Source organism: Stenella coeruleoalba, assembly GCF_951394435.1.
Source record: "Stenella coeruleoalba genome assembly, chromosome: 3".
Taxonomy (NCBI): domain Eukaryota; kingdom Metazoa; phylum Chordata; class Mammalia; order Artiodactyla; family Delphinidae; genus Stenella; species Stenella coeruleoalba.
In genome coordinates, this window is record NC_137148.1 from 55,690,847 (window position 1) to 55,714,731 (window position 23,885).

Consider the following 23,885-nt stretch of genomic DNA (forward strand, 5'->3'; position numbering starts at 1 on the left):
GCGCTCTAAGCTTAGCAGCTGCAGTGGGCTGAGAGCTCCTGAGGGTGAAGGCCTGGGACCAGAGCCCATTGCTCAGCCCACGGCGTGGACGCTGAGTAGAAAGGCCTGGTCCTTGTGCTCACATCTGAAGATGGGCTTTGGGGTCAGTCCCGCTAGAACCTCAGGGATCAAAAATAGAGAAAGGGCAGTTTCTGAAAGAAAGTTTAGTTTTGTTGCCAAAATAATAGATGCTGGGTAGGCAAAACCAATAGATGTCTAATACAGTATTTTTGTGGACTAATTTTATTTCTCATTCTGTAACATGTCTGTGACCTTTTAAAAAGACAAGTGAAAGTGGTTATGTCTCTTGTCCAAGGTCGTATATATAGCAAGTGGCAGAGTCAGAATTTCAGCCTAGCTTTGTCTGACTTCATAGTCTGGGCTCTTTCCTGTACCAGAGCTTCTTAAACTTTTCTAGTGCAGCATCCCCAGGACGGAGGAGTGACCATACTCTGGAGGTGTGGGGGGTATGGCCCAGCACCCGCCAAAGCCTAAATTCCTTTTGAAGTCTAGTTTGTTCAATGTTAAAGTCATTAGAAATGTACATCCCACTCTATAAAATGTTAATTATAATGTGGGAAAAGGCTTTATATATAACCTAGTGAATAAAATTGATGCTCAAAGGAGAGGAGCCACATACCCTAATAAAAGAAGTACAACACTACCTGAGGCTGTGTGCTCAGTTGCTGTTCTCTACTTCATTTTCAGCAAGGATTCAATAAGTTTCTTTTTAGAATTCTAGAGAATATAAAGTGAGGTAACAAAAACATCATAAATATAAAGATTAAATTTTGTAAAGACCACACTGTTCTTCTCTCCAGTTTCAAGTGAGCCTCTGATCTTTGGGTTTCCTGGCAATACAAAGCAGGCTCCCTTACTGGCCCTCTTCATTCACTTCCCTGCTTCCTGCGTGTTACTTGTGAGCCATGGTACCTGACAGGCTGGTTTTGGTGAGAAAGGGCACCACTAATGTCTCATTATAGTATATGCTTTCAGACTACTATTTTAAAGTTTGTACCTATTGTTCCTTTAAGCAAGATAAGTGTTGTACTTTAAACTTCTTTTAGTTTTATAGAAAAGCATATGGCAGTGACATGAAGAAAATATGAAAAATAAATACTTTTGATGGATCAGTTTTCCTTTTTGAAAATTACCTTCCTAAAAGGAAATTTTAAAGGTTTACCATGTGGGATTTTCTCACCCTGAGACTTGGATTCCTTGTTGTTGTATTATCTTGTATTATCTTGTTAGGACCCCTTCCTTCAAAGAACCATTACAAAATGTGGCTTAGGTTGTTAGTTTTCCTCTACTAATATGGGGTGATGATTCTTTAAAAATCAAGTTAGAGTTTGTAAACTTATTAAAAGTGATTCATTTTATATAAATAAATATGTGAACAGTGATTAAAACTTTTATATCATAAGATTGTCTACTAATGGCTGTCCCTGGGGATATGTACTAGAAATTGCCAGGCTGTATTGGGAGTGTCTTGTAATGAGATGCAATTGGTCTTTACTTTGAAGAACTCTCTCACGTTCTCTTTCCGATGAAATTTCTGCCTTTCAGAGTAGAATGCATTATTGTTGCCAATGATGCCACTGTCAAAGGAGGTACCTACTACCCGGTGACTGTGAAGAAACACTTACGGGCACAAGAAATTGCAATGCAAAACAGGCTCCCCTGCATTTACTTGGGCAAGTCACGAGAATTGTAAAATAAACTGTTATTAGCTAGAAAAATAATAAGATTGTTTAGAAGACTATATATATATGACGTTATCAATGGATATTTTTAAAAAACTGTTGGCTTCTCTTATAATTACAAAAGAGATGCACATTCTTTGCTAAAAACTCTGGGAGAAAAAGTAAACAAGCACTACCCATAATAACATCACTGAGGAAGAATCCCTGACAGTATTTTGGGATTTGCCATTTTTTTCTCTACATGAGTGGTGTTTTTTTCTTCTATATATTGGGTGGGCCAAAAAGTTCCTTTGGTTTTTGAGTAAAAATAAAAGACATTTTTCATTTTCACCAAGAACTTTATTGAACAATGTATTCACCATTTTGTTCCACTACCTTCTGCCATTTTTCAGGCAACTTCATAATTCCATCTTCCCAAAACTTTTAATTTTTTTAAGCAAAAAACTGTTCCAGGTGCTTTTTACAGTCTTCCAGGGAATTAAAATTTTTTCCATTAAAAGAATTTTATAAAAACCTAAATAAATGGAAATCCGAAGGTGCAATGTCTGGTGAATATGGTGGATGAATCAGAACTTCCGAGCCTAGCTGTAACAGTTTTTGCCTGGTCATCAAAGAAGCATGGGGTCCTGCGTTATCCGGATGGAAGGTTATACCTTTTCTGTTAACTAATTCGGGACGCTTTTCCTAGAGTGCTGCTTTCAGTTGGTCTAATTGGGAGCAGTACTTGTTGGAATTAATCGTTTGGGTTTCCAGAAGGAGCTCATAATAGAGGACTCCCTTCCAATCCCACCATATACACAAAATCACCTTCTTTGGATGAAGACCAGCCTTTGGTGTGGTTGGTGGTGGTTCATTTCCCTTGCCCCACGATCGCTTCCGTTCCACATTATTGTACGGTATCCACTTTTCATCGCCCATCACAATTTGTTTTAAAAATGGCATGTTTTCATTACGTTTACGTAGAGAATCGCATGTAGAAATACAGCCAAGAAGGTTTTTTTCACTTAACTTACGTGGAACCCAAACGTCAAAGCGATTCACATAACCAAGCTGGTGCAAATGATTTTCAACACTTAATTTGGGTATTTTGAGTATGTCAGCTCTCTCCCGTGTGGTATAACACTGATTGTTCTCAATTAATATCTCGATTTGATTGCTATCCACTTCAACTGGTCTACCTGACCATGGACCGTCGTTCAGCAAGAAATCTCCAGCACGAAACTTTGCAAACCACTTTTGACACATTTGATCTGTTGCAGTGCCCTCTCCATACACTGCACAAATCTTTTTTGCATTTCAGTTGCGTTTTTACCTTTCTTGAAATAATAAAGCATAATATGCCGAAAATGTTGCCTTTTTTCTTCCATCTTCAGTATTAAAATGGCTACACAAAAATTCACCAATTTTGATAAGTTTTTTTTTAAAATGCACTGCTGATATGACAACTGTCACAATACAATCTAACAAAATTGTTTCGAATGAAGTTAAAGTCAACTAAGCACTAGTTAGAACCATGTTGTGGAAAAAAACGAACGAACTTTTTGACCAACCCAATATTTTGTTTTTCTGTTCACCGTAATGGGTTCAAACCATGAAAAAATAATAGCTAATATATATGGGTCTCTTGAGTGCCAGGTACTAGGTTAAATGCTTGATTATGTACATAGTTTGAGCAGATGTAATTTAAAGAAATTTAATATTCAGTGAAAGTAAATTTATATTTGGAATGAAAGTACATTTAAATCTAAGGATATTTTTAAAAAGACATAAAAGCAAGGCAGTTTAAAATTGGTACTTCCTGCATATTGGCTTAAATTGGTTTGTAAAAACACCAGTATATACTGTTCATTTTTATGGCTATTTGAACAGGTACTGATGAGATTTTTTTCTCCTATGAAAGTGAATTTACCTCGTTGATTCAGAGTGTGAACTGCATTGCACATATAGAAAACAGCAAATGAGGCCCCACTGCTTGCAGGTGCTGTGCCCAACACTGTAGGGGATGCAGTGAAGAGTATTGTGTTGTCCCCGTCTTTAATGTATTAAATATCAGTAGAAGACTTAGTGGTTGCAGGCAAGAGTGATAGGTATAAGACTAGCTAACTTTTTGTAACGTTCACTCTGTGCACTCACAGTATGTGCTGAGCTGAGTGCTTCACATAAACTATTTCATGTCATCCCAATAACAACCCTATGGGATAGCCACTGTTACCTTCATTTCACTGGTGGGGAGACCGAGGCAGTAGACTGGTTCGGAAACACACCTGTGATCACACAGCTGTGAAGTAATGAAGCTCTGTTTTGAACTCAGCTGACATTCTTATCCACCACTGTAATCTGCAGTAAAAAGAGTACCAGAGGCAATGTGCAATAAAATTATCACATGAATTCTGTAGATGATTTTCAGATTGTTTTAAAAGAGAGAAAGATCCAATCTTAGCTGAACTGGTTAAGGAGTTTTGGTGTTTCTGGGGCTAATCCTCAAGGGAGATAATGTCCTAAACATTTCAAGTGGAATTCTGCACAGGGGTAGGAGAGCCTAATGTGTTTGAAGAAAACAGTACATTTTGGGGGCTGTGTTGAAAGATTGGAGAAAGAGGCTGTAGAAGAGTTTAGAAAGATAGGGCAAGTTTTTTGCGAATGTAATTAAGAACTGATGTTTGGGCTTCCCTGCTGGCGCAGTGGTTGAGAGTCTGCCTGCCGATGCAGGGGACACGGGTTCGTGCCCCAGTCCGGGAGGATCCCATATGCCGCGGAGCAGCTGGGCCCGTGAGCCATGGCCACTGGGCCTGCACGTCTGGAGCCTGTGCTCCGCAACGGGAGAGGCCACAGCAGTGAGAGGCCCACGTACTGCAAAAAAAAAAAGAACTGATGTTATCATTGAGATAAGTCTTCCTGTGTGTAGCACGTTTTGTTCATTGAGATGTACTTATTTCTCTTCAGTTGATTCGGGAGGAGCAAACTTACCTCGACAAGCAGAAGTATTTCCAGATCGAGATCACTTTGGCCGCATATTCTATAATCAGGCAGTTATGTCTTCTAAAAGTATTATACAGGTAATTTCTCATTAATGAGACGTATTGCTTTTTGCATCAAATGTCTTTGCTAACCAGGTAGTCTGAGATGACTTAAAACAGAATTTGTTTTTTTTTTTTTTTTTTTGGCTGTGCCATGCAGCTTGCAGGATCTTAGTTCCCTGACCAGGGATTGAACCCAGGCCCTTGGCAGTGAAAACATGGAGTCCAAACCACTGGACCGCCAGGGAATTTCCAGAACAGAATCTAATACAGAATTTAGTCTTTTTCCACAGAAAGCATCATAAAGATATCTCCAGTCAGATTCATCTGCTAAATATGGGAATACTGTTATGCTATAATAAAGGTTATTTACCAAAGGAAAAGAGTTTTTAAAAAGAATGAACACTGAGTAAAGTTGCTTTTTTAGGACTATACTCTGGAGGAATTCTAGTATATGTATGAGGAGACATGTACAAGAAAGTTCCTTGTAGCATTGTTTGTTATAGCAAAAGATAAAGAACAAAGTAAATGCCCATTCATAGGAGAGTTATAATAGTTACTGGCTGTTAAAATGAATGAACTAGAATTGTGTGCGTCAACAGAAATAAGTCTCAAAAAATATGTTGGGTAAAAAAAAAAGTGTAGAATAAATGTACAGCAAATTGCTATGTATGCAAGTGTTAAATATGTCAAATCTATTATGTATAAACAGGTACATGGGAATGATAGACTCAACTTTAGAACAGTGGTTACCTTTGAGGTGGGAGGGAGGAGGAGAATAAAGGTCAAGTAGGAGGTCTATAGAGGCTTCAACTGTATCTGAAATATTTTATTCCTTTAAAAAAATTCAGAAGTAAGTTTGACCAAATGTTAAGATTTATTAAGACTGGGTATTAGGTAAAGAATATTTATTTTACTATTCTAATCTTTTTTGTATGTTTGAAATACTTCATAATACTGCTGCAACTCCTTTGTTTTGTTATTGAATTTCTTAAGTTTGTAGTATTTTTATTAGTATTCTAATTAATTAGTCATCACTTGCAATTACTATCTCTCTTCTTTATAATCTACCACTACAATGTGTTGTTATTATTTATTATATATTTTACTGTTATGTGGCGACCTTGCGTATATCTATGCTTTGTTTATCTAAATAGAAACTTCAGCTTTGCTCACTTTTGCACAGATGGCCCTTGCATCCATTATCTGTTATGAGATTCTTATTGTGATCTTTTGTCTTATAGGGGAAATTAGCCCATTTAACCTGGTATTATAGTTTAGCTATACGAAACTTGTATTAGTTTCCTAGGGCTGCCGTAACAAATTACCACAAACAGAGTGGCTTAAAATAACAGAAAGTTATTCTCTCAAGTTTCTGGAGGCTAGACGTCTGAAATCAAGGTGGTGGCAGGGCTGTGCTCCCTCAGAAGGCTCTAAGGAAGATTCCGTTCCTTGCCTCTTTGAGCTTCTGATGGCTCCAGGCGTTCCCTTGGCTTGCGGCTATGTGACTCCAGTCTCTGCCTTGGTCTTCCCATGGTCTTCTCCTCTGTGCCTTCTCTCCCTTACAAGGATATTTGTCACTCGATTTAGGGCACCCCTGGGTAATCTAGAGTGATCTTATCTGAAGATGCTTAACTTAATTACATCTGCAAAGACCCATTTTTTTCCGAATAAGGTCACATTCACAGGTTCCGGAGATTTAGGTGTGGACAAATTTGGGGCGCAGAGGGGCACCATTCAACTCACTGTAGACCTCTGCCACCTTGCATGCTTAGTCTGTGCTCTGTCTTTCTCTTCATGTAGCTTTTGTGGGACTATATAAAACGTCAGCCAACATCTAACAGATATTTATGGAGAAGCTACTCTAAGCCAGGCCCTGTACTAGATGAATAAAACCAGGTAGGGTCTCTGCTCCTGTGGAACCTGAAGCTTGAAGTGCTTTAAGAACTAGGTCTTTTTAAAATTAAAAGTGTCCTTATAATTTTGAATAAGCAATATCTGCTTATGATAAAAAAATCTAAAATATCTAAGGGGCATTTGACTGAATGCCTTCAGTTTGCCTATTTAATTTTTGTTTCCTAAAAATTTTAACATCAGTATTTCTTTAACTGAGCCACTTCTCAGCATTTATTTTTTCTATTTCACCCCAATAGGAAGTTTGTGGTTGAGGTTTGCCTTCTTATATTCTCATGAACTTCGTGGAATTAAAAAAAAAATCTAATTGTTATTGTATCCTAGTGTCCATGGTGCCTCTTCTCATCTTTTCCCCAATATATGAACTATAAACCTGATATCGCCACTGAAGCTATTGCTTCGTACTTTACTGAGAAAGTCATATGTGAGCACTGTTCTATTAAAAACAATACTGCTTACTCTGTCTTTTTTTTTAATCCCAGGAAGAATTGTCTCTCTTCTCCAAGACTAGACTTGTCATTTATAATCTTAATACTGATCCCTTATTTGTGCTTCATCATTAATCCTCTTTCTCTCTTTTGCTTTAATATTTCACATCCACTTAATTTTTTTTCTCACAGCCAATAATCATGTTGACTTCCTCTTTTTTTTTTTAAAGGAAAAAGTAGCAAAAAATGATGCACAAAGAAAAGGACCTTTTCTAGCTTCTGCTGTTTTTGAAGCTTCTCTCCCTCCCTGGATTACCAGACTTCTTAAGGATTGGCCCAGCATCTTCGTTCCTGACCACTCACTTTCCTAAAAACCTCGCTGCCCTCGGAGGGTCCCACTAACCTTAACCTCCTAGAGATTCTTACGCTGTACAACCTGTCGGTTTTGTTATTGTTCCCTTTCTTGAAATTCTCCTTAGGCTTTGTGCCACTGGTTTCCTTCTTCTCCCACTCTCTTTATTTAATCCTCCCAACCCCATTCAAGAACTTGTCCTTAGTAGTTTAATAAAATCTAATGACATACCTGTCAGTTCCATGATCATTCTCTGGTCCTGGCCTCCCTCCACCTCCACCTACGCTTGGGGTTCTGTTGTTTGGTTAGATTCCCTGCTGGTACCAGAGGCTCAGAGTAGACATTCCGTATTTAGCTGCCCCTGCTGATTTGTTCCTTCACCCATGTTTCTGTGTGCTGTTGATGGTACTTCCTTCTTGCTCTTTTCTCTAGGATTGAAACTTTGATGTCATCATTGACTCTTCTCTGATTTTTCCCCTACTTAATCCTTTTAGGTCAGAAATATATATCTTCCTTATTTTTGTACCCCTGGGAGCTCCTTTGATGCTGGGTAGATAATCAATACATAGTAAACCTTTGATGAATCAAGTCATGTTGGTTTTTACCTTTGGATTGGTCCTCTCCACTCCATTCCTACTGCCATCACCATAGTTAGTTCAGGCATTTTCTGTCTATTGTACACATTACTATAAGGTTATTCTTTATCTAGTTCCCTTATTCCAGACCAAACTTCACAGCCTGATACTTAAGACCTCGTGTGATCTGGTTCCAACCTAACTTTCTAGCCTTACTGATCATGCATTGTAAACTGCCGTCAGTCTGAAGCGCTTGCTATTTTTCATGTGCATCGTGACCTTTAAGAGTTTCTGCTCAGGTCCATGCCGGATTCTCTTTCCCCCAGTCCTTCCATATGGGTTGATCTGAGTCTCCAACCCATTTTCCAAGGTGCATCTCAGATGCCACCTTTTCCAGGAAAGCTTCCCAGAATCCCTTACCGGAAGTGATCTTCCCCCCCGCCCCAACTCCCATAATTCTTGAGCTATACCTTACTAATGGCATTTATCCCTTTTATCTAGACATATCCTGACTAATTTCCTTTACTAGACTCTATGCCACTTGAGATTAGAGACAATATTGGATTGTTTATATCCCAACGCATTTACTTACCTACTTAATAATTTATTATTTGAGTGAAACTCCTTAATAACGATTAAAGTGATACCTAACATACTGAGTAGTTCTATTTCCTATATTTTAATGTATGTTTATTATTATTATTATTACCATCATCATCATTATTTTTGGCTGCGCCGCATGGCTTGCAGGATCTTAGTTCCCTGAGCAGAGATTCAACCCAGGCCATGGCAGTAAAAGTGCCGAGTCCTAACCACTGGACGGCCAGGGAATTTCCAACGTATTTTATTATTTATTTAAGACTTTGGTTTAGGTGGACTGCTAGCAATTTTTTGTATTTCCTACATAAAGCAATAACTGTTGTATAACTGCAGTTATGTTACGTGTGCATTTTGATAGTGAGCACTAGCTTCCCTTACTTGTTCAATCGCTATTCCTCCCCAAGGTTGGTTTTTAGTTAATGTTATTAACCTTGCCCTTTGTAAGTCCATTTATCCACTGATTTCTAAGAAGTATGTCTCTTGACAACCATATCTCTGTTTTTTCCTATATTTTTGCAGCTGTAAAGATGTGGCCAGATTCCTACAGACCTCCCAGTTTCAACAATTTTGTTTTTGCACTTGAGAAAAAACAGTTAACTAGGTAGTTACCTTTGTATTCTCTTCTGTGTCATTTTTCCTTACTTTCTGGTAGGTTTTAGGACCCTGGTTTGTTTTGAAGTTTAAAGACTTGGCGTATTGGTGTCCAGTTGTCTTTCTCTGAGCCTCGTGTCCTGAGGATACCTTCTCTGGTCCTTCTCCAAATCCATGCCTGATGCCGTGATGATCTTGGGGCTGTGCTTCTTTTGTTTTCCTGATGTAGTTCCCATGTTGCTGGCTTTTTAAATGTGAGACTTATAGTTCTCTTCAGAAGTGGGATCTTGGTGTTTGTTTTCTTCAAGTCTTACGTTACCATTAATTTTTATAGTCTAGTGAGAGTCTAGTCTAGACTGGTTTTGCTCTGATGCATTAATTCTCTTCCTCATTTTACTGTGATCCTTACCACACCAGCAGCAAATGTTTCATTTTTTATTAATGGTTTACTCTTCTGAAATAGCTGTTATTCACCTAGCTGTGCTTAGTTGCAGCTCCTCAGGCCTTTCCTCCTATTTTCTTCTTTGCACTTCTGTCTGTTTGTTCTTCTTTTTGGAGATGTGCCTAAAATTATTCTCAAGTGTCCCTCCCTTCCTCTTTTCTTAACTTTTCCCTCTTCCCTCCTTGGCTTAGCTCATTATTTTTGAAATTTATTTTCTTTGCCTCAGACCTTGGTAATTGTTTTGAGGGTCCTAGTTAGGATAAACACTGTATATTATTATTTTTAAAATGCATTTCAACCTTCTCAGGAAGACAGATAGTGTCAGGGGTAGAAGAAACCACTCTTTTTTATTTTGTTTTGAGGCTCTCTGATAAAAAGATTGAGGAAGAAACAGAATGTTCTGAGTGAGATGGACTTTTTGTTCTCTTTGTACACTTCATCCTATCCAGTGAGCACGGATAAGCATGCACGTTCTAGGATCAGCAGTGTGATCGTTGGTGTAGTTGATAATGTTCTTGAATTCTGGACAGCCATTGAATAGATATGTGTGTATTATGGCTTTTATTTTTTAATGGTGACTCTTCAGGTAGACGAAGAAAACAGTGATACAGGCAGTATTTGCTTTCTACAGTACTTTGAATGGAAAAAGAAGAAAGATGAGAGATTTAAAAAGCATATTATAATTTTAATGGCTTTTCCACCAAGCAACAGGAAATCTCCCTCCCCAAGTTCTATTACATTTATCACAGAGAGCCTTTGAACTAGATAGTCTTCGGCAATTTTTCAGTGGAAAGCTGGAGGTCTAAAGTTCACACAGCTTCTCAGAATTGGGTATAAAACCTCTTGACTCCCTCTCAGACACCCCTTCCATAGGGCAGGCTGCTGACCTACAATATGTAATTTGTTTTTGGTGTGACGAGAACCAGTCTCTACTTGTGCAGGCAAGACCTGGAGGGTAATGAAATTTTGTCCAAAGTTTTTCCAGACTATTACCTCTGTTTTGTAGCCTCTCGTTTCCTTTCACTTCCAGCTTTTGCTGTGCCGTCTGTGCCAGTGATGACAAAGATTGTTACTGTCAGTTACACATCATTCTTAGCCTCCTTGCTGTTTTCTTGCTCTGAATTCAAGTTTTTGAGTTGCCATGGGCCTCCTGACCCTGCAAGAGGGATCTCTTGGCTTGTCCTTGTCACAGAGCAGGCCCACTTCTCTGGTGACGGGGTAGATGGTGGCCTCTCAGTGGAACTCGTGGGAGCTGTCTTTTGTTCTGATGCAGATGAGGGGCGCAGTCATGTCTCTCCTGACATAGTGCCTGGGATTTGCCCACACAGCCAAACCTGTACTCTGAGCATGGTCAGAACAGCCTGTGGTCACGCAGCTTCCTTATGTCCCTTTAATGTCCCTTTAGTAGAAGAAAGCAGCAGAATTATCTTTCTGGGGTTCTGAATCATTTGTCCAGTGTGGCGCAGCGTAAGGTCTTGATTGTACTACAGACAAATGCTTTGGGATGTGGAAAGTCATCGGTGCTGTTTGGGCCCTGGGGTCCCCATGCTCTGTGAGAAGCAGCAGTAGACACAGTGGCGGAGCTCTTGGTGCCCGTTCACTCTATTTTGTGAGTGAAGAGCTCAGAATTAAATGCGGAAGAGGAGATTGTGTGACAGTGGTGACTTAACTGTTTTCATTTATTTCTATTGAGCAATATATATATTTTATAAATTTATTTATTTTTGGCTGCATTGGGTCTTCGTTGCTGTGCACAGGCTTTCTCTAGTTGCAGTGAGCGGGGGCTTCTCATTGCGGTGGCTTCTCCTGTTGCGGAGCACGGGCTCCAGGTGCACGGGCTTCAGTAGTTGTGGCACTCAGGCTCAGTAGTTGTGGCTCACGGGCTCTAGAGCGCAGGCTCAGTAGTGTGACGCACGGGCTTAGTTGCTCCGCGGCATGTGAGAGCTTCCTGGACCAGGGCTCAAACCCATGTCCCCTGCATTGGCAGGCAGATTCTTAACCATTGCGCCACCAGGGAAATCCTTGCTTTAGCAGTAGTAAGTTTTGTGTCTGTTAGATACTTGGAACTAGAATAGCCTCTCTTTCTCATTGATGAAAAATTTGAGAATTTTGATTCCTGTATACTTAGTAACTCTAGCTCTTGTATTTTTTTTTAATTTTATAAGTTTTATTGAGGTGTAATTTATTGAGCTATAATTCACATACCATAAAATTTACTCATTTAATAGGTATAATTCAATGGTTTTTAGGGTACTTACAGGGTTGAATCAATTTTAGAACACTTTATCACCCCAGAAGGAAATGCCGTACCCACTGGCAGTTAATCTCATTTTTACCCAGTCCCTCCAGCCCCTGGTAACCTATGGATTTGCCTCTTCTGGACATTTCATATAAATGGAATTGCACTAAGTGGGCTTTTGGGCCTGGTTTCTTTCACTTAGCATAATGGCTTCAGGGTTTATCCACGTCTTTCTCTTGGTTTTTCATCATTCTCTGGGATGGTACAAAATGCTAATGCTGGTCTGTCTCCCATCTCTGGACTAGAGGAATAGTTCACAGATACATTAAAGAGCAACAACAACAAAGCACTTCAGAGACTATCCTAGGTCTTCAGATGGGCCTCAATTGCAGTCACTTAAGGGAGATGGTTTTTGATCCCTGTATTAGTTCTCTATTACTGCAGAACAAATTACCCCCAGACATAACAGTTTAAAACAACATTTATTATCTCACAGTTTCTGTGGGTTAGGGGTCTGGGCACAGCTTAGCTGGATCCTGGAACTCTGCACTTAGCTGGATCTTGTGACTGACTGCAGTCCTCTCAAGGCTCCGCCCCCTACCTCATTCATGTGGCTGTTGGTAGGATTCAGTTCTTTGCAGAAACCCCTCAGTTCCTTATGAGCTGTTGTGGGTTCTTTCCTTTGTGGGCCTCTCCATACAGCATGTCACAGCATGTCAGCTAGCTGCATCAGAGTGAGCAAGCAGGTGGGCGAGAAAGAGGGCCAGCAAGACAGAAGACACGGTCCCTCACACCCTGAGCACAGCATTGATGTCCCATCACTTGCCACATTCCATTCATTAGCAGCATGTCACCAGATCCACCGCACGCTCAAGGGGACGTGATCATACAGGAAGTGAATACCAAGAGTCTAGTATGACAGGGGGCAGGGGGGGTGGCGTTTTAGAAGCTGCCTACCACAGTCTCCTACTCTGTTACTGAGCAGAAGTCTTCTGTATATTTTTGTGATGCCTCACCTGGTGTCTGAGAAGTGGATTGTTGATTTCCTCGATTGCGGAGATTCTGTGGCGAAAAGGCATCTGAAGTGTTCTTAGGAATATGGTAAAATTTGTTTTGTGAGAGAGCATTTGTGATAGTTAAAAAGGGGCTTGGAGGTCTCAAGCCATAAGTTTTAAAAACAAGATAGGGGAGAATACAAAGTGAGTTGGGTATTCTCTTCCCCACCCGTGCCCTCACCCCCAGTCTAGGTTCAGAGATGGGGGAAGATCAGCCAGCAAGACAGAGAAGAATCAAAGGAGGTGGGACTGGGGTTTAAATGGGTCCCTGATGTGGAGCCCGGCAGCACTGCCCCTTGGAGTTGCGGGGTACAAAGGGGCTGCAGCATGATCGAAACCCTGACTGCCCATCTCAGACGGACATTGGAAGATCTGAGGGCTGGAGAGACTGTTGTTTGCCTTGTGTGCTAATAATTTGTCAGCTAGTCTCTTGAGAGACTTTTCTGCTAAATTGGTACATCTTTTCTCTCCACCCTGAGATGACAGGATGACATTTAGTTTCATTTCCCTCATTTTTGTCTTGTGACATTTTGACAGGATAATTCGTCTTTGTTTGCTCCATCCCCACCCCCCAACCCCCAGTCCTCGGTCTTGGGACACCACTTGCTGGCAGTTGCTCTTCTTTTCTCTCCTTTTGCTCAATAGTTGTTTTCATGGAACCCTGCTGTGCCTCTTTAGTTCTTTAGAGCTTACTTTTGAAAATTGTCCCCTTTCATATTCTCACATCATTGTGACTCTTCTCTAGTTCCTTGACTTCTTTTTTTGATAGTGGATTCTAGTGTTCTAGTGCAGAGAACAGGGTGATAAGGTGAAATTGTGTCCTTTGCTTCTGATATAAACTTAAAGAAAAACCCATAAAATATTTCAGACTTAAAGAAAGTACAGAGAATAATAGACCAGAACACTCATGTACCTTCCACTTGGATTTATGAAGTACTAACCTTTCTTGTGTTACTTTTTGCCCCAGATTTTTAAAGAATTTATTTATCCACAGTATCCCTTTCAAAATATTGTATTGACGGACATGTTGGCTATTTGCATATTTTGCTATTATGAACACTGCTATGATGAATGTTTCCTTGTGCTTGTGGGCAAGAGTTTTTCTAGCCATAGATATCTTCAAAACAGACTTCTGTGGGGAGGTGGGGTGTGGGTGGAGGGAGAGAAATAGGTGAGGGGGATTAAGTGGTGCAGATCTCCAGTTGTAAATGAGTCGTGGGTATGAAATGTACAGTGGGGGGAATATAGTCAGTAATTATGTAATATCTTTACGTGGCGACATACTGTAACTAGACTTATTGTGGTGATCATTTTGAAATGTATAGAAATATCAAATCCCTCTGTTGTATTACAGTAACTAACATAGTGCTGTAGGTTGATTATACTTCAAAACCAACCAAACAAACAAGCCCATAAAAAAAGAGATCAGATTTGTAGTTACCAGAGACGAGGGATGGGGGGAAGGGGAATTGGATGAAGGAGGTCGAAAGGTACAAACTTCCAGTTTTAAGATAAATAAGTAATGTGATGTAATGTGCAATATGAATAATATAATGAACACTGCTCTATGTTATATATGAAAGTTGTTAAGAGTAGATCCTAAGGGGTTTTTTCATCATAAGAAAAACATTTTTCTTCTATTTTAAAAATTTTGGGGACTTCCCTGGCGGTCCAGTGGTTAGGCTCCGCTTTTTTTTTTTTAATTTGCCACATGGCATGCGGGATATTAGTTCCTCCACCAGGGACTGAACCCGAGCCCCCTGAAGTGCAAGTGCGGAGTCCTGACCACTGGACCGCCAGCAACGTCCCTGATGGATATTTTCTAAAACTTACTAAGAATCATTTCATGCCATATGTAAGTCAAATCTTTATGCTATATACTTTAAACTGATACAGTGCTGTATGTCAATTATATTCCAATAAAACTGAAAGAAAAAAAAACTAGGTGATTGATAAGCAAAACCATAAGTGGCAAACACTTCTGTAGTATGTTGACAAAGAAATGTTACAGCCATCTTTCATAATGTTACATGAAATAGGGGAAAATGCCTTTTGTGACAGCCATTTAGATGGAAAAATGTTAACTCATGCTGCCTTTCACTTTTGGATTAATACTAGTGTGGCTTTTTTTTTTTTTTTTTTCAGAACAGATACTTGTATGTCTAGAAGGAAAACTGATGGCATATTGGAATTAGCAAAAACTACTTTCATGTGATAATTTAAGAAAATATTCACCACATACTTCTCTTATTTTTCTCTGTGATATTGTTTATTCCTGTCTAGGGGTAATCAGCAAAACCCATATTTATTACGTGTCATACTAATCTCTAAGCAAGAATTTTTTTAAAGCTTTTATCATGGAAAATTTCAAACACACATAAAAGTAGAGAACATAGTACTGTGAACCCTCAGGTATGCATCACCCAGCTTCAACACAATGGACTTTCTTTTCAGCAAGATTTTCAATTGTGACGCTAACATTAGTTTTATATTTAGAAGGTCTTATGTTCAGGATGACACAAAATTAACATTACTCATTTGCAGAATTATTTCAGTATTCCTTTGAGGTAAGTGGCAGTTGTTTAGAGGACTTATTATTACTGTTATTATTATTAGATTTAAAAGTTGTCCTTTTAATATAATTTTGCCAATTTATGGATGGATTGTGAGTTTCTTCTCTCCATTAGTTGCTCAGGGTAAAGGTCTGTTTGGCCAGTCTTCTCTTTAACAGGGAGATTGTCCACAAGCTTTGTAAAGTGTGACGTAAGTCCTTCAAAATGCTTTGATACAAAAGTTAGGAAACCATTCTAAACACTTAGAGGACTCCGTTTTAAAAATGAAACACAGGGAATTCCCTGGTGGCCTAGTGGTTAGGATTCTGGGCTCTCACTGCCGTGGCCCTGGTTCAATCTGTGGTCGGGAACTGAGATCCCACAAGCCGCATGGCACAGCCAAAGGGAAAGAGAGAAACACGGGTACAAGCTAGTAATATCCCCTGGTACTGCAGTATTTGTGGAACTGTAGATCCAGGGACTGTGTAAATTCACTGTCTGAGCTGTACTGCATGAGTTTCTTGTGTGCTTGGATTCCAGATAGCAGTGGTCATGGGCTCCTGTACAGCAGGAGGAGCTTACGTGCCTGCGATGGCTGATGAAAACATCATCGTACGCAAGCAGGGTACCATTTTCTTGGGAGGACCTCCCTTGGTAAGAAGCTAGTTGTTTGTTTGTTTCTTTTTGGTAAGAACATAGTCTTGTTTGCTTACTTGCTTGATTGATTGAAGTAAAACATGCATAATATAAAATTTACCATTCTAACCATTTTTAAGTATACAGTGCTCTGGCATTAAGTATATTCACTTTGTTGTGCAACTCTCACCACCATCCATCTCCAGAATGTTCTTATCTTCCCAAACGGAAACTCTGTCCCCATTAAACACTAACTCCCTATTCCCCACCTCCTTCACTGCCCCGACAACCATGATTCTACTTTGTCTATGAATTTGGCTACTCTAGGAACCTCATTTAAGTGGGATCATATAATACCTGTCCTTTTGTGTTTGGCATATTTCACTTAGCAAAATGTCCTCAAGATTTATCCATGTTGTAACATGTTTCAGAATTTCCTTCCTCTTTAAGGCTGAATAATACTCCAATGTATGTACATACCACATTTTGTCTACTTATCCATCAGTGGACTGTTGGGCTGCTTCCACTTTGAGGCTATTTGGAATAATGCTGCTGTGACCATGAGTATACAAATACCTGTGTGAGTCCCTGCTTTCACTTCTTTTGGGTATATGCTCAGAAGTGGAATTGCTGAATCATGTGGTAATTCTATGTTTAAATTTTGGAGGAATCACTTCCTTCCTCTTTACGGCTGAATAATATTCCATTGTATGGATAGGCTGCATTTTGTTTATCCATTTATCGGTTGATGGACATTTGGATTGTTTCCACTTTTTGGATATTATGAATAATGCTCCTATGAACATTCATGTATAAGTTTTTATATGGGTATGTTTTCATTTCTATTGGATATAAACCTACAAGTACAATTTCTGGGTCATATGGTAGCTCTAAGGTTAACATTTTGAGGAACAGCCAAACTGTCCAGAGCATATTTTACATTCTTGCCAGCAGTGTGTGAGGGTTCTGATTTCTCCACATTCTCTCCAGCACTTGTTATTGTGTGTCTGTTTGACGGTAGCCATCATAGTGGGTGTGACATGGTACCTCACTGTGGTTTTGATTTTCATCTCCCTAATGGCTAATGATACTGAGCATCTTTCATGTGCTTGTTGGCTATTTGTGTATCTTCTGTGGAGAACTGTCTATTCAGATCCTTTGCCCATTTTGTAATTGGGCTCTTGTCTTTTTATTGAGTTGTAAGAATTCTTCATGTGTTCTGGATACAAGTCTCTTATCAGATGTATGATTTGCAAATATTTTCTTCTGTGGGTTGTCTTTTCACCCTCTTGATGGTATTTTCCTTTGAAGCATAAACATTTTAAATTTTGATGAAGTCCAATTTTTATATTTTTTTCTTTTTTTTTTTTTTGCTTGTGCTTTTGGTGTCCTATCTGTGAAGGTATTGCCTATTCCAAGGTTGCAAAGATTTAATCCTTTGTTTTCTTCTAAGAGTTTTATAATTTTAACTCTTACGTTTGGGTCTGTGATCCATTTTGAGTTGTTTTTTGGTGCGGTTTCAGGAAGGGGTTCGACATTTTTCTGTACGTGAACATGCAGTTGTCTCAGCATCATGTGTTGAAAGGACTGTCCTTTCCCCCTTGAATGGTGCTGGCTGAAAGAAAAATACTTTTACTTATCTTTTCTTCTACTCAAGGTCAATAACAAACCAATACATTGTTAAGTGAAAACAGCAAGGTGCTTACACATAGTGTGTTAACTTTTGCGTAAAGTGGAGGGGGGGAATTATACATTTGTAAGCTTGTATATGCATAAAGAAACTGAAAAAGATAGAGTAAATGTTGTTTAAAAGCAGAGGAGATGAAGCCGGGTGGGAGAGAGACCTTTGACTTTCCGAGTCTTGTGAAAACATCTTTTCAAAAGGTTAAGTCCCCCCCAACCAAGAAAAAAGAGTTAGAATAGCTATGAGTGGTGCTCTAAACTTTTAATACTAGCAAGCTTTATGGATCACTGGTAGGGCAGCTACATGATTTGCAGACCCCAGTGCAAAATGAAAATATGGAACCCTTTGTTCAAAAAGGAGAAAACTACTGTAAAAGATACTAAAATATGAAACATGTTCCCTTCTTCTGTGGTCTGTCTACCAGTCATGGTGTTTTTATTTGTTATTTAATGACAGGCCCCACCCCACCCCTGCCCCCGCCCCCGCCAGGCATCTCTACTTCCCATGGGCCCACCATGTCCCCAAGGAGGTGCTGCCTCCATGTGAGAATGTGCTTGGTACCCAGATGGGGAACGAGCAAAAGCCTAGCCCTTAGCATCCCCCCAGCCCCCCTCCCCCAACACGCAGAGTGGCCTGTTGGAGAGCACACCTCAGCAGCACACCTCAGCACTGCCAGCCCAGGACAGTGATGGGGCTGCCATGCTCTTCCCTGAGACACCATGGGGGGCACACCTGACCTCTGATCCTCCCTACACCTGTGTCAGGCCCCCACTGGGGGCGGGTGTACCAGGTGCTAGGCAGGGGTGGGGAGGAGAAGGTAGGGCAGGACCCAGGGCCCAGGCACCAGTCAGCAGGGAAGCAGGGAGCCAAGAACCCATCCCAGGGAGATGGGGGGAGGCAGACTGCACAAGATCTGCGGCTCTAAACCTCAACACACATGCTCCATTGTCCCATCAGACTTCACTTACAGAACACAGATTCAAAGATAAAGTTAGTTAGACTTTCACTAGGGTGACCACTGAGCATTAAACTCCAAGCACAGGGCCCTTCTGAGAGTGGGACCCTGTGCAACTTCACTGGCCACCTGCCCGTGATGCAGGCACTGAGGACTGGATTATGTCATCCTCGGCTCTTCCTCATCTCTCCTCTGGATGCCTCCATTGTGATTTTCAGGAAAGCGGTTGTCACCCTGCTTTGCTTATGTCACAACATGATCCTAGACTTCAGAGTGATAAAGAGAGGCTGGGTGAAGACACAGGTAATTTCTACTGGTTACAACAAAACATCCCATTACGTAAGTAAAATCCAAGAATATTAAATAGGTAAAAAGAATAATGTCAAGGAACTTCTAAAGCTATAATAAACCTACAAGTGGAGTAATTCAGCCATAAAAAGGAAAGAAGTTTTGACACATCCTACAACATGGACAAACCTTGAAAACATTGGGCCAGACACAAAGAACAAATATTGTATAGTTACCCTTCTATGAAATATGTAGACTAGGCAAATTCATAGAGACCGAAAGTAGATTAGCTGTCGCCAAGGACTGGGAGGGGGTAGAGTGGGGAGGGACTGCTAATGAGTATGGGGTTTCTTTTGGGAGCGATGAAATGTTCTGGAATTAGGTGGTGGTGATGGTTGTTATACAGCCTTGTTAATATAATAAAAAACACTGAATTGTATTCTTTTAAATGGTGAATTTTGTGGTATGTGAATTATATCTTAAAAAGTAAGTTTCTTGCTTCAAAAGTCTATCAAAGAATTATCTAGTTTTGGAATATTAACTCAAGTTTATTAAAAAGAGTATATTAAAAGATGTTATACTTTGATGTTAAATAAGTGTATTTTCCAAATGATTGTGTTAATTTTTAATAACTTTTACTGAGGATCAGATAAACCTGAAGAGCTGCCTTTTCAAATGAATTAAAAGTCTCAAGGCATTATTCAAAACCCCTGCAGCATAATATTAAATATTATTCTTCAATATTTCTCTAGCTATGTGTGATAGCAATCGTTGGTTAATTTACCTATGTGTAGTAAACTTTCCTGGGTAATTCTTGATTATTTTTCACTAGAGAATAAGTAAAGATATGACTAAAATTTTAAAACATCTTTTTGGGAATATAGGTAGTATCATAATACTGAAATAATGCTAACTGTTTTCAAGAGAAGATTTTGTCTAAAGGTCAGCATTACAATGTCTATTCAGTGGATTCAGATTTAACTTGTGCCTTAGAAAGAAGCAACGTAGCAGCTGAAGTCTGCAGTTCTGTTAGAGAACTAAACCTTGTTCAGTAGTCTACCATCAAAAGGCTGTATTTACAGGCAGAAAAAGAAGCAGCAGCAGCCTTACCTGCTTGAGAATTCTAAATTTTGATGCTTGTTTCACTGAAAATTGAGAAAAGGCTTTGTAGGTTTCACACATAATGTGAGGTTGTAGCTTTCAGTAGTTTAACGTGGTTGGAAAAAAATGCATGCTAATAAGGTAAATTTTTTTAACTTTTTATTTTATATTGGAGTATAGTTGATTAACAATGTTGTGATAGTTTCAGGTGTACAGCAAAGTGATTCAGTTATACATATACATGTATCTATTCTTTTTCAAATTCTTTTCCCATTTAGGTTGTTACATAGTATTGAGCAAAGTTCCCTGTGGAATAAGAAAAATTTTTGAAGGAGTTTTTTAGTTCTCCTACCTTTTGTTTATCATCCGAACTTGTTATTTAATAGAATGAGCAGCTTTCATTTTCTCTTTGACTTTTATCATCTTTATACCTATCACAGTTTCAAACATGTTGTGGGTGTTCCATAGATATTAACTGATGACAAATCTTTATTTTTTCAGTTGATATCAGTCAGTTCCCTGAAAATGAATTATCATATGTCAGACGTTTATTCGTTTTTACAACTTTAAATATCCAGACACCTCTTATAAGTAGCTATTGTCTGGACTGAATGTTATTTTACACCAAATTTTTTGGGAAGAAGAGAATCAAGAATTTAGTTCTGGGGCTTCCGTGGTGGTGCAGTGGTTGAGAGTCCGCCTGCCGATGCAGGGGACATGGGTTCGTGCCCCGGTCCGGGAAGATCCCACATGCCGCGGAGCGGCTGGGCCCGTGAGCCATGGCCGCTGAGCCTGCGCGTCCGGAGCCTGTGCTCCGCAATGGGAGAGGCCACAACAGTGAGGGGCTCGCATACCGCAAAAAAAAAAAAAAAAAAAAAAAAAAAGAATTTAGTTCTGGGGGTGCATAATTGGAGGTGAAAAATTTAATTACCTGGAATAATATTTTATTTAAGACAGAGCTTTTGATGTAGTGAATAAGTTATTTCTGTGCTGTATTTTAGATTAGTGTTCATTATTCTCATAAAAGCTTTTCTTTTATTACTTGAAGAAAAAGAAACAGATTGACCAACCCAAAGCAGTAGGAATCAATAAATGATTCCTAAGGGGTCAGATTGACATCTAGCATTAAATGATTTTTCTTGCTTTTTCTTGTTTGAATTTCTCAGGCTATAATTGTCATTCTTTTTTAAAATTATTATTAATTAAATAATTTATTTTTAGCTGTGTTGGGTCTTAATTGCTGTGCGTGGGCTTTCTCTAGTTGTGGGGAGTGGGGGCTACTCTCTGTGCGGTGCACGAGCATTGCGGTGGCTTCTCTTGCTGCGGAGCACGGGCTCTAAGTGCGTGGGCTGCAGTAGTTGTGGCTCACGGGCTCCAGAGCACAGGCTCAGTAGTTGTGACGCACGGGCTTAGTTGCTCCACGGCATGTGGGATCTTCCTTGACCAGGGATCAAACCCGCGTCCCCTGCATTGGCAGGCGGATTCTTAACCCATGCGCCACCAGGGAAGTCCCTATAATTAAGTCATTCTTAATTTGTTACTTAAGGTTTCTTTCTTTTTAGTCATATTATGCTGAATCTTAGATGTGGGTAATCATGGAGATTTTTTCCCCCCATCTTAAAGATATTATACCTTTAAGAGTTTGTTTTTGACAGTCACTGGAATTTTTCAGCAAAGGTGAAAAAATAGCATTACTTCAATATAATGTATTGTGTCCAAAGATGAATAAATCACAGTTTCTGCCATCAAGGAACTCACAGTATAGAGGAGATGACAGAGACACATGCAAATTACTGACATATAGTCTGGTAGGCGCCATGTTGGAGGTGTAAGTGGAATGCTCTTGAACCACAGATGAGCAAACATTGCTCTGTTAAAACCATGGAGTGTCGTTAATGGTTAAAAGGCCTGGGCAGGTCAGGGAAAGCCACACAGAGCAGATAGGGCTTGAAGGATAATTGGGGATTCACCGGGTGGTTGAGAGGGAGAAGGGAGCCCAGCAGTAGGATCAGCATGTCCACAGACACAAAGGCTTTAACGTGGGTGTGGAGGCAGAGTAATGTAGGGGAAAGAGAGTGTGCTTTCAGACCAGGAATGTCTGGGTTCAGATCAGGTTCCATCCCTTGCTCAGAGGCTGTGGGCAGGTTCCTTAGTGACTGTGGGTTCACATTTCTCGTCGGTAGACTAGAGACAATATTATCTAGGTTTACCTAGGTGGGTGGGATGAGAAACAAAATGTCTAGTTCTATGGAAGAAAGAATGGTAGATATAATCAGGTTAAGAGGTGTGTAGGACAGCATTTTAATACAGTAATTCCCCTACATACGAACTTTCAAGTTGAGAACTTTTGAAGATGCAAATGTGCCCCTGTATGCCAGCTGTTGTACTGTACTACTGTACTTTTCAAGGTACTGTACTGTAAGATTAAAAATATTTTCTTTATTTTTTGTGTTTGTGTGTTTTTTATGTATTATTTGTGTGAAAAGTATTATAAACCTATTACAGTATAGTACTGTATAGCCGATTGTGTTAATTGGATACTTAGGCTAACTTTGTTGGACTTAACGAACAAATTGGATTTACGAACGCACTCTCAGAACGGAACTTGTTTGTTTGTAGGAGACTGTACTGTATCTCTGATGGAGAAAACTCACCATTGACTTTTATCCTTGTTGTAGGTTAAAGCAGCCACTGGAGAAGAGGTGTCAGCTGAGGATCTCGGAGGTGCTGATCTTCACTGCAGGTGAAACAGAAGCAGTTGTTTCTTTCCAGGATTGATTGTCACTTGTTTGTTTAAAAGAAGTGTTACATTATTTTTTCCAGGTGTTAAACTTGCCAGATCAAACCAGTTTATTTGTTCTAGATCTGCTCTTTTAGGGTCCAGTTCTTTTAGAGTTCCGTTTCTAAGCAAGAACATCAACTTTTTCATTATAGCCTAGAAAGACTGGAGAAACAGGTTTCTTATTTATTTAACAAACATCCATTGAGCACCTGTTATGTGCCAGGCACTGTTTAGGTATTTGAGATAATAAGATAGACATTGTCTTTGATCTCAAGAAGCTTATAGTCTAGTCAAAGAGGTGGGCAATAAAGAAATAATCAGCAAAAAATTATATAAATATGTATACATGATAAGGGCTATAAAGAAGTATAGGCATATAGAAGGTGGGGCTAACCCAGTGGTGTGCAGGCATTATGCCTTTGTTTAATTAACACTTATTAAGTGGAGCACAGGATGCTGGATGGTGAGCCGTGGTTCAACAACAGACCACAAGAGAATTTGAAATAGAGAAGTTTATCAGTCACAGGTTCTGGAGGAAGTACACAGCACACCTTGAGGGGCCACATGAGGCGGTCTAGGCAGAGTGCCCAGAGAGAGAGACAGGACCTGGGTACATGTTTTTATTAGGGTCCATGGTTGGAGTGCTTTGGGGTCCCCTGACTACAGCTCGATTGGTCAATCAAATCAGAAGATTGGGGTATTGGTAAGTTCCATGGGGATTTTATCTAAGCATACAGGTGCAGAGAGGCAGGGGAGACTGTTGATCTTAAGGGCTGTTGGGGAAGTTATATGAGGACTTACATTTGCTTGTGACTGAGCTGCTATCTAGGGCTTGCTTGAGGAGCTAGTGTCCATTTAAGGTCCATGCAGGCTGCTTGCAATGCTGGGGAGTAGCTTAGCTAAAATGCTCAATAGCAGGTAAATGCTTAGCT

At 39.8% G+C, this 23,885-nt stretch overlaps 1 protein-coding gene across 2 annotated transcripts in view; it reads left to right on the forward strand.

Annotated features, from left to right (window-relative positions):
• The window catches only part of MCCC2 (methylcrotonyl-CoA carboxylase subunit 2), a 63,688-nt gene that overhangs the window by 14,059 nt on the left and 25,744 nt on the right, over positions 1–23,885 (forward strand). For both annotated transcript variants that reach the window (XM_079918954.1, XM_079918955.1), the window contains 4 exons: positions 1,606–1,733; positions 4,686–4,798; positions 16,048–16,161; positions 22,850–22,914. In XM_079918954.1, the coding sequence (XP_079775080.1) occupies positions 1,606–1,733; positions 4,686–4,798; positions 16,048–16,161; positions 22,850–22,914 (420 nt within the window). The remainder of the gene's footprint in view (positions 1–1,605; positions 1,734–4,685; positions 4,799–16,047; positions 16,162–22,849; positions 22,915–23,885) is intronic.